This window comes from Megalobrama amblycephala, linkage group LG15 (assembly GCF_018812025.1).
Source record: "Megalobrama amblycephala isolate DHTTF-2021 linkage group LG15, ASM1881202v1, whole genome shotgun sequence".
Lineage (NCBI taxonomy): Eukaryota > Metazoa > Chordata > Actinopteri > Cypriniformes > Xenocyprididae > Megalobrama > Megalobrama amblycephala.
The window spans coordinates 17188116-17200026 of NC_063058.1; the positions used below are offsets into that span (position 1 = coordinate 17188116).

At 36.7% G+C, this 11911-nt stretch overlaps 1 protein-coding gene across 5 annotated transcripts in view; it reads left to right on the top strand.

Annotated features, from left to right (window-relative positions):
* Nucleotides 1-11911, top strand: part of kiaa1549la (KIAA1549-like a) — a 72052-nt gene that overhangs the window by 37529 nt on the left and 22612 nt on the right. For 4 of the 5 annotated variants that reach the window (XM_048157694.1, XM_048157696.1, XM_048157695.1 and 1 more), the window contains exons 4-12: nucleotides 553-668; nucleotides 2557-2779; nucleotides 2926-2934; nucleotides 5027-5160; nucleotides 5269-5437; nucleotides 5890-5949; nucleotides 6367-6518; nucleotides 6944-7115; nucleotides 10781-10941. In XM_048157694.1, the coding sequence (XP_048013651.1) occupies nucleotides 553-668; nucleotides 2557-2779; nucleotides 2926-2934; nucleotides 5027-5160; nucleotides 5269-5437; nucleotides 5890-5949; nucleotides 6367-6518; nucleotides 6944-7115; nucleotides 10781-10941 (1196 nt within the window). The remainder of the gene's footprint in view (nucleotides 1-552; nucleotides 669-2556; nucleotides 2780-2925; nucleotides 2935-5026; nucleotides 5161-5268; nucleotides 5438-5889; nucleotides 5950-6366; nucleotides 6519-6943; nucleotides 7116-10780; nucleotides 10942-11911) is intronic. The other variant, XM_048157697.1, reaches the window with a different exon arrangement.

Below are 11911 nucleotides of genomic sequence, written 5' to 3' on the forward strand. Positions count from 1 at the left end.
TCATAAATAATAAATAAATAATTAAAAAATATATGATTTATTAACATAAAAATGAATTATTAATGCACATGTAAATCTTTACAAAAGGATTTTAAAATGACCTGATTTTCTTTTAATTGGCAGTGTTTTGTGCATGTAAGCGCACTGAGATAGCTTAAAATATTTTAGTGTTTCCAATTAGATTTTAATTTTAATTTAAAAAAAGAATAAACAGCTCTGGAAAAATGAATAAACATGCAGTAAAATGAAAAAAAAAAGATGATTTTGACATTTAAATTATGCTCAGCTCATTACAACAGAGCCAAATGACAAAACCAATATACTAGTGTACATATCTCGTAAAGGGCTGTATTATGCGAATTATATTATGCCATAATTTTACTCCTCCTCTCCGACGTTCTACAGTGACAGCATATGCACTGCAATGAAACCAACATATGTTCACTGTAAACAGACATGTTTACAGGCATGACCGTCTCCCTTGGGATCTGGACTGCTTTGATATGCTTAGAAAATCATGATTTTCACGTGTTGTATCATTTCTTCCCTCAGTGCTGTCCATCCAGATGCGGCGAAATCGCCTAGAAGCTGGAATGAGACAGAACCTGTCTAAAGGTTTCACACAGGCACTTCAGAAAGCATTCAACGACAGCAACATCCAGGTTCAGGTTGGTTCAAGTCTCTTATGCTCACCTAGGCTGCATTTATTTGATCAAAAACACAGTAAAAATAGTAATATTGGGAAATATTATTACAATTTACAATAATTGTTTTCTATTATAATATATTTTAAAAAGTCATTTATTCCTGTGATGGTAAAGCTGAATTTTCAGCATCATTACTCCAGTCCTCAGTGTCACATGATCCTTCAGAAATCATTCTAATATGCTGATTTACTGCTCAAGAAACATTTATCATTTATTCAATCAATATTGAATATTTTTTGTGGAAACCATGATACATTGTTTTCAGGGTTATTTGATTTACAGAACATCTGAAATACTCAGACAAGCCTATCTGACACCAACAACCATGCCACATTCAAAGTCACAGAAATCACTTTTCTTCCCCATTCTGATGCTCATTTTGAACTTCACCAGATCATCTTGACCATGTCTGCCACATGCCTAAATGCATTGAGTTTCTGCCATGTGATTGGCGGTTTAGATATTTGCATAACGAACAGTTGACCAGGTGTACCTAATAAAGTGGCCAGTATACTGCCAACAACAACAACAATGCGTTATACATGACCTCATCACATTTCATATATATTTTGTCAAGTGGCATCACGGATATATATAAAAAAAGTATTTCATGTTGTACACTAGTATGCTTATCCAAACCCCTTTCTTTCTCTTCCACTGCAAGTACAACATGAAATGAGAAATGCAAAATAAATAATGAAAAGAACAAATCGGAATAGTTTGTTGCCATTGGAAACACAGTAAAATATGCCTTATACAGTAGAATATTCAGCAGCAACAAGATAAGTGCTTTGACCGCAGTCAACTTGGATCTTATCACAGTTGCATCATGGGAATTGTAGTTTAACAGAGGACAGTGTGGTGGGAGGTTGCGTGGGAGGTGTTTCCTGTGTATGATCAGTGTGCAGCTCATTGAGTGAGATTGTGTTGAACATCTCCCTGTTTTTCAAGCACAGAGAAAGGACCGTCTTATGAAACACTTGGTTTGAAGCCTTAGGAGCATTCGCACGTCTGTCTGTCAGAACTGCACATTCATAAATAGCACAGCGCTGGTACCTCATATGCTGCAAATAAAGAATCAATATCATGGTAACAGCAGAGACGATACACTGAAGGGAGCGCAGCCAACTAAATAGAGTATTTAAAGGAACAGTGACATTCTTTCATCGTTTAATCAGACTCTATTATGTTTAAGGTGCTAGTCATATGGGTTTGTTATGACATGAGGATGATGAATTCTTATTTTTGGGGTGTACTGTCCCTTTAATGATGAATGACCACTGAATAGGTTGTTATTAGCATTTGAAGGGCAACCATCTGTGTCTATTATGCTCTGTACTGAGTGACTCAATCTGTTCTCTTGAAGATCTTTCTCTATATATGTCTGTTTTGCTCTCTGTGTGATGTTTTCCTCCTCTTTCTCCTCCTCCTCCTCAACCGTCCATCAGATCAGAGGTTCTGTATCATTACAGACCCTGGAGGTGATCAGCAGGAGACGACACAATCACTATCTACACACAAACACAGAGAGAGAGAGTGTGTTTATGTTGGAGTAAAAAGAGAGAGATGGTCAGTCAGCTTGGCTCAATATAATGAAATTTATTCGTGTGGGATTTGTATTAGCATTTGCCTCAAGCGCTCAATAAACAAAGCCAGTAAGAGCATTTGTGTGAATATAGCACTATTATATGAATTCAGAGAGGCATATGTAAACAGCTAAAAACTCATAAAATATTGACATTGTATACACTTTTCATACACTCACTAGTTTTAAATGTTCACTGTCCACCTGAATACATGCTTCATACAAGCTATTCATGTCATTTTACATTACCTGTGTTCTCTCTAGTTGGAAAGAGATATCTGCACACCTTCTAATGTGACTGTGGGCTACTACGTCTCGAGAGGGAAGACTGTGTTGGTGGTCTCTGTTGTAATGGAGACCTTAGCTTCCTATGGCTTTGACAAGCTTTTGAATGACATCAGAGAGTATGTTCCTGTGGTGTTGGCCGTCCCCAATCCAGTGGCTCCCTGGCTGTCCAGCCTCGGCATCCACCTGCAGCTCAAAACGGGTGAGATTCTTTTCCATCTCGAGTTTGTTGGGAAATCTGACTGGAAATGTTGTGTCGTTCAGTGTGATGAAGTTCTTAAGAAGTTTTATACATAAGCCTCTTCGTTTAACTCTTTTCACACTACATGGACATGTCAACTCAACTAGTCGTAAAAGGTTAGTTCACCCAAAACTTAAAATTCTCATGTCGTTCCAAACTCGTAAGACTTCGTTTATCTTCGAAACACAAATGAAGATCTTTTCGATGAAATCTGAGAGCTTTCTGTCCCTCCATAGACAGCTACGAGACTGACACTTCAAAAAGTTCCTGAAGAGATCGTAAAACTAATCCATATGAATTGAGCGCTCGGCGCGCGAGAACAAACCTCTTGCGGAAGCCGAAACGAGAATGAACCTCATTAGTTCTCGCACTTGTCAAGCAAACATGCTTGAGCTTCAGTTTACCACAACTGATGTGTGAGTTGATGAATGTTTATATGTGAATAAAAGCCTAAATTCAATGTGTTCATCATATAAAGCGATCGAGTCTATTCAGAAAATTTGGACTAAGTCCTTTTAAGACAAGTCATTTCACTCGGCGGCCATCTTTGAAACGATTCTCGGGCATGCAAATGCAGCTCCTAACTCTTGGAATGGGGAATTATCAAATTCTCCAAAGCTGTTTGCCAAGCTTTCGATTAAAGGTGCCATTGAACTTTTTTTTACAAGATTTAATATAAGTCTAAGGTGTCCCCTGAATGTGTCTTTGAAGTTTCAGCTCAAAATACCACATAGATTTTTTTTTATTAACTTTTTTAACTGCCTATTTTGGGGCATAATTAGAAATGCGCCAATTCAGGGTTGCGGCCCCTTTAAATCTCATTTTACACAGCTAATATAACCCTCAAAATAGATCTTTACAAAGTGTCCGTCATTCATACTGCATGCATGCGTCGGATTATGCGAGTATTGTATACTGTTATATTGTTTACATTTGATTCTGAATGAATTTGAGGCTGTGCTCCATGGCTAATGGCTAATGCTACACTGTTGGAGAGATTTATAAAGAATGAAGTTGTGCTTATGCATTATACAGACTGCAAGTGTTTAATAATGAAAATAACGACGGCTCGTCTCCGTGAATACAGTAAGAAACGATGGTAACTTTAACCACATTTAACAGTACATTAGCAACATGCTAACGAAACATTTAGAAAGACAATTTACAAATATCACTAAAAATATCATGTTATCATGGATCATGTCAGTTATTATTGCTCCATCTGCCATTTTTCGCTATTGTCCTTGCTTGCTTACCTAGTCTGACGATTCAGCTGTGCACAGATCCAGACATTAATACTGGCTGCCCTTGTCAAATGCCTTTCATAATGTTGGGAACATGAGCTGGCATATGCAAATATTGGGGCGTACACCCCGACTGTTACGTAACAGTCGGTGTTATGTTGAGATTCGCCTGTTCTTCGGAGGTCTTTTAAACAAATGAGATTTATATAAGAAGGAGGAAACAATGGAGTTTGAGACTCACTGTATGTCATTTCCATGTACTGAACTCTTGTTATTCAACTATGCCAAGATAAATTCAATTTTTAATTCTAGGGCACCTTTAAATTTCTTATTTGAAATCACCAATGAAATCTGACAACAACTGTCTCATAAACTTTGTTTCTAAACGCTCGAATCATGACAAAAAACTGTATTATTCAGGCTGGATCAAGCTAATGATCTAGTCCTAAGTGCGCGTCTCTATAGGAAGTGCGTGTCTGACTGTTTCTATAGGAACCGGAGCTTCTAACGGCCGCTGCAGTGAGGCGATGACTTTACCAATCCGCGATTGGCTCTTATCTAGAAGGCGGGACTTGTTCCGCCATATTGCGCGTTGCACTTTCTCCCATTCAAAACAATACGAGTGACGCATCTTGTGTTATTCTATAGTCTTTGAAACCACTCAATTCATATGGATTATTTTTACGATCTCTTTATAAACTTTTTGAAGCGCCAAAGTGTCAGTTGCGTAGCTGTCAAAGGAGAGACAGACATCTCTCAGATTTCATCAAAAAGATCTTTATTCTTTATTTATGTTCCGAAGATGAACGAAAGTCTCACGGGTTTGAAATGACATGAGAGTGAGTAATTAATGATAGAATTTTCATTTTTGCGTTAACTATTTCATTAAGCCAACATCCATTTATTGTTTGTTAAACTGCACTAACTAGAAGGGAAACTGGTCTTTTTTTCCTCCTCCATATAGTTCTCAGGTTTGTTGGGCCAGCGGATGACATCAAGTCTTGCGTGTTCATCCAAATGATGGAACAACGATTGGAAAATGTATTTGCTGAGGCGCAGGAAAAAGTGGAGGACTCTTATGGGACTCTTTCTGTTGAGGTATTTGAACTTGAACACAAAGTTTGATAAATGGCTTATCTTCAGAGGTCTGATAAGGCTGTCCCTCTGTTAGATTTGGATTTATAGTTTCTTTGTGTTTTTGGACAGATTCTAAACACATATCAAACTGGGAATTCATTGGCAGTCACTCTGGTGTATGTGGTGTGGAACGGTAGCACTCCGTTGAACGGTACTGTGTCCAGCGGTCTCCTTAATCAGCTCACTGCCGAACTGGTGGGCTACTTTCTCTTCTTCCCCCCTCTGATCATCGCTGAGCGTAAGTTCCAGCTTGTGTTTACCACTTGATGTTACATTAACTTGCCGCACGAAACGGTAGTTCATGTTTATTTCTGTTTGAATCCATGAGTTTGTTATCCTTAAGGCAGAGATCTTCAGTTTTGCTTGGTCCAGAAGACATTTTACAAGGATGCATAACATTCTCCGTTTTTAGATGGGTAGTTGATATGAAACACTTTTGAGAAGCTGACATTATATATATATAGGCTCTCAGTAACATATTATCTCAAGTATATATGGTGTTCAGTGATCATTTGACTCTAATTTATCAGCTTATTTTACATATAAGACTGATATGATAACATTAAATTCACATTTATCATTACCAATATAACATAAGGTTGAGTAAATGTCTAAATGATGACAAAATTGTCTTTTTTTCCCAGAACGGTTTTCCAGTAAACATCCATCTGTCTTTAACTCTTTTCACAGCTCTAGAGTACCACAATCTTAACACTTCAGTAGCAACCCGAGATTACTGGGTAATCACAGGTAATTACCTTAACATTTCAGCTGCTAACTAGCACCCAGACAGCTATTTGCCAGCATGTGTTATGTGAGTAAGTCTAGCTAATTTTTTCCCTCCCTCCTTTTAAACTCAGAGAGTCTTCTTTTTTGAGGAGAGCTATTGATGTATTATTTAGCGTCCCCCATCAACTGATTTGGAGAGATCACATTTGATCAGAAAAAGCTATTTCTAGCTTTAAGTTCTCGAACCCAATGTTCTCTCTGTTGCCTTAGCTAGCTCTTCCTCCCCCACTTTTATCCGTTCTCCCCTTTTTATCACTGTCAGGAGAATGAATCATTTTACCAAGGTCATCTCTATAGTAATTGAAGTTTTTTAGATTCAAAGTGTAAGAAAGGTAAGTTTTCTTTTTCACCTTGCTTCATCTCTCTCTCTCTCTCCAGTAATTCAGGACGTTGACAGCTCTTCTCTTGAAGGGAGTTATCAGAGCTTTGCAAGTCTAATGGAGCAGCGGCTGGCGGAGCTCTTTCTGGTTGCCAGTCGACACGGACTCCGCTTCAGGAGAGCCACGACTGTAGGCGATTACACCGTCCAGGTGTGCCGTCAATTTTTTCTTTGTTTGTAATTTAGAGTTTTTTCTTGTCTTGAGAAAACGGACCAAATATATCGATGACTCATCCTGCACTACACAGGTTTTTGTCCAATCAAATGCTCTAGAATGTGAAAATCCCACCCCAGAACAACCTGCAACCAATTAGCAAAACATGTTAATGACTGTGACATGACGAAAGCCTGTTTGTTTTTTAAAAGGTGGATGGGAATTATGTTACTCATTTTGCAAGAAAAGAGTTTAGCCAATCATAAATGAGGTCATTTGCATATAGATGTCTGTTTTGGTGCAAGAAAATTTACTAAAAAATGCTACCAAAGTATAAAGTTTGGCCTTTTAGATTGAGGCTAGTTGCTGAAGTTTGCATGGGAAACATTAAACATGAACTTAAAGTGTTTTCCTCATACCAGATGGTCAGTATCCGACGACTGCCTGGTCCTAAAAACCCAGCTGAAATGACCTACTACGTACAAGTAGATGGTTCTCCCATAACTGGCACTACTGCGGCCAAGACCCTCAACACGGTGGACTCTCAGACCATGGCTCTCACTCTAGGATACTTCGTTCAGATTCAAGCAGAGCGTATGTATATATATTTCACTCATCTAGCCCAGCTTCTTTTCAAACCATCAATTAGTTTCTTTTTATATGCAGGAAAACCTAGGATTTTGTGAGTGTTTACTGTACATCATATCTATAACTATATGTCTGAAGTGTCAAAAGTGACCAGTACATTATAGTTTACATTAAAGGTGCCCTAGAATTAAAAATTGAATTTATCTTGGCATAGTTAAATAACAAGAGTTCAGTACATGGAAATGACATACAGTGAGTCTCAAACTCCATTGTTTCCTCCTTCTTATATAAATCTCATTTGTTTAAAAGACCTCCGAAAAACAGGCGATAACATAACACCGACTGTTACATAACAGTCGGGATCATTAATATGTACGCCCCCAATATTTGCATATGCCAGCTCATGTTCAAGTCATTACACAAGGGCAGCCAGTATTAACGTCTGGATCTGTACACAGCTGAATCATCAGACTAGGTAAGCAAGCAAGGACAATAGCGAAAAATGGCAGATGGAGCGATAATAACTGACATGATCCATGATATCATGATATTTTTAGTGATATTTGTGTCTTTCTAAAGGTTTCGTTAGCTAATGTTGCTAATGTACTGTTAAATGTGGTTAAAGTTACCATCGTTTCTTACTGTATTCACGGAGACAAGAGCCGTTGCTATTTTCATTTTTAAACACTTGCAGTCTGTATAATTCATAAACACAATGTCATTCTTTATAAATCTCTCCAACAGTGTAGCATTAGCCGTTAGCCACGGAGCATAGCCTTAAACTCACTCAGAATCAAATGTAAACATCCAAATAAATACAATACTCACATAATCCGATGTATGCATGTAGCATGCATGACGAACACTTCGTAAAGATCCATTTTGAGGGTTATATTAGCTGTGTGAACTTTGTTTAAGCAGTGATAGAGTCGAGAGCTCGGGAGGGGGCGGAGAGCGCGAGCAATTAAAGGGGCCACAGCCTGAATCGGCGCATTTCTAATTATGCCCCAAAATAGGCAGTTAAAAAAATTAATAAAAAAAAAAACTATGGGGTATTTTGAACTGAAACTTCACAGACACATTCAGGGGACACCTTAGACTTATATTACATCTTGTAAAAAAATGTTCGATGGCACCTTTAATGATGTTTGCTAATGCTCATACTTAAGATTAATAATTTAAACAAACCCCTAATCATAACTATTAAACTTTGGTGTGTAACTTAGTTGAGTACTGACAACAGAGATATCTCAAATTGTGTGAATTTTTGTAAAAACAACATTTTCTACTGCCAGGCGATTAAAGGTGCAGTGTGTAAATTTTAGCGGCATCTAGCAGTGAGGTTGCGAATTGCAATATAGAGAAGTGTAATGGATGTAGACCGGTAAGAGCAGTGCGTGTAAACTTCACTCCCATGATCTCAAGAGACGCTTTAGCGACTGACGCTACAGACTGCGATCTTTAGCCTCCTCCTTTAGCCTCTTAGAGTGCCCGACTCCTATGCCGACAGACCTGGGTTTGAGTCCCGCTTAGAGCGGGTGGTTTGAAAAGGAGGGGTTACAGAAGCTACGGTGGCCAACACAGGACAAAGATGTCATCTTCTGAGACAGCAGAGAGTAGCCAGTCAAGCAAATGCGCACTTTAGAGCAATTTGTCCATTTAGGGCTACTGTATAAACATGCCGGCGCAAAATGGCGACTTAACATGACCCGCGGTGTAGAATGGCTCATTCTAAGGTAATTAAAAATATAACGGTTCATTATGTAACATCTTTATACACCACTGAAAACACAGTTATGTATATTATATTGCATTTTTGTCAATAGATCCTCCTAAAATTTACACATTGCACCTTCAAAATAAGCAGAATAAACCCTTAGACCAAAGTATACTTCGGTTTGTGTGGGGATGCTAGGGTTTGCGTACAGTACGCAATTTCGTCATCAGTATAGTATGTGTGCAACCTGATTGTTTGTCCACAAGGTGGTGACACTTGCGGACACACACACACAAAAAAACAGAAACTACAGAATAACAGCAACAAACGACCGGAGACGGCAACAACAATAGATGCCCACCTTGACAAGGGAGTTTAGAGATAAAATTTAAATTTAAAGGGTTAGTTCACCCAAAAATGAAAATTCTGTCATTTATTACTCACCCTTATGCTGTTCCTTACCCGTAAAACCTTCGTTCATCTTCGGAACATCTTGAAATCCGATGGCTCCGTGAGGCCTCCATAGGGAGCAATGACACTTCCTCTCTCAAGATCCATAAAGGTACTAAAAACATATTTAAATCGGTTCATGTGAGTACAGTGGTTCAATATTAATATTATAAAGTGAAAAAAAAAAAAAAATAACGACTTATTTAGTGATGGCCAATATCGAATCATGATTCGGATCGCGTGTCAAACTGCCAACGGCTGAAATCACGTGACTTTGGTGCTCCGAACAGCAGATTTGATACACTGATTCATTTGTGCTCCGATGCTTCCTGAAGCAGTGTTTTGAAATCAGCCATCACTAAATAAGTCGTTATATATATATATATATATATATATTTTTTTTTTTTTTTTTTTTTTTTTGGCGCTCGTCGCTTTATAAAATTAATATTGAACCACCTCACATGAACCGATTTAAATATGTTTTTAGTACCTTTATGGATCTTGAGAGAGGAAATGTCATTGCTCCCTATGGAGGCCTCACGGAGCCATCGGATTTCAACTAAAATATCTTAATTTGTGTTCCGAAGATTAACGAAGGTCTTATGGATGTACAACAGCATGAGGGTAAGTAATAAATGACAGAATTTTCATTTTTGGGTGAATTAACCCTTTAAACAAGTGCAAAGACATTTTTTATCAGTCACTTCTGGAGAGAAATAGCGCATACACTGGACAAGAATTAAACATTCTAGTGTGCATGTGTTGACCACCACTGTTCGCGCACTCTATCGAATGGGGTAGACTTTGAAAGGCTATACGTTTGGCTGTACAAATTCACATCAAAATTTAAGTATACCTTGGGCTTTTACTTTTATACAGGGACCCAAGACATTTCTAGAAACCAGAATATCTTGCCAAATAAGTACCCAGCTAGCAATCGTCTTGCATCTTAGCATCAAATTTTGCACCACTCACATTTATGACAAAAAATGTGAAAATATTCTTACATTAATGCAAGAACAGCCAACAAAAATGATTTATCAGTGAAACTCTACTTTGACTTGATAAGGAACCAAAAAAAAAAAAAAAAAAAAGCGAGGATGATAATGCTGACTTATTTTTCCAAATGAGGTCTATAGCTATCTCACTCTACATTAGAGAAACCGCAGGGGATTTGGGTGTAGAGAGTTTACACAAGTTTACTGAGCTCTCAACTGGGGCATCAAGCCCAGTTTGTCTGGCGGAGAAGAGCAAAGCCCCAGTTTTGTATGAATAAAACACAATCAGACCCAACAGTGGGGGTTTAATCTCCCAGATAAGAGCTACAGCCGAAAGACAGATTCAGCTCATTAGGAGCTAACCATAGACAGTAGGAGACAGAGGGGAGTTGGATTACTGTAAGAGAGTGTGCTGAAGACACAAGTGGCAGAAATCATGTGCAAACATTGTGAATGAGTCTATTGATTTCCAATGTATGTCTGTGTTGGTGTTTGTTTGTAAACAGCGGTGGTGAAGAGTCTGCCTAGTAACCTCTGGATACTGGCCGTCCTGATACCCGTATCGCTGGTGATGGTCGTGGTGGTCATGGCGGTTGCTATCATATGCAGGAGAAACCGAACCGTCTTCAAGACCAGTGCGTTTCGCAATTTCCATCCCCGCACTAAGGTAGGCTCTTCCAGACCATGACTCTTCAAATCATCACTGTCTTGTCAAAACTGGGCCGGTTATGTCAGCATCATATTAATAAATCCATTTAATATTAATATGACTTTATAAGTGACAATGGGTCTCATTCACTTATAATTGCAATAGGGATACACCAATTTTCAAATTCTGACTGACACGGAGAAGCAGATAATTGTTTTCATTTTATGGCTGATAACTGATGAATGGCTGATTATTAAAATTCTGTAGCCTACTATTTTTTCTAAATAGATTAAAAATAAAACACTAAAAACTACAACAATTGTTTTAAATAAAAAATATTAAATAGTTTTAATGTTTAATGTAATTATGTGTGTGTGTGTGTGTGTGTGTAAATATAACAATCAATTTCATATATATATATATATATATATATATATATATATATATATATATATATATGTGTGTGTGTGTGTGTGTATATATATATATATATATATAATTTTTTAATGTAAATATTTTTATCTTTTATTTTCTAGATTTAACAGTTTATTAATTTGTTGTTAATTAAATTATTTAATATTGATTACATTAGACATTTTAGATATATATAAAATAAAATATATTATTTTATACACAATTTAATAGAATTTTTGTATATTTTAATTATTTTTAATGTGTTTTTATATATTATTTTCAATATTTAACAATTTATTAATTTTGTAAATAAATCATTGATTATTATTAATTATATTGATTGCATTCATTTTACATATAAAATAAAATATATTATTTTATACATAATTTAATGGAATTTTTGTATACTTTAATTATTTTTAATGTAAATATTTTATATTTTATTTTCAATATATAACAATTTATTAATTTTGTTAATTAAATCATTGATTATTATTAATTATATTGATTGCATATATTTTATATATAAAATAAAATATATTATTTTATACATAATTTAATGGAATTTTTGTAT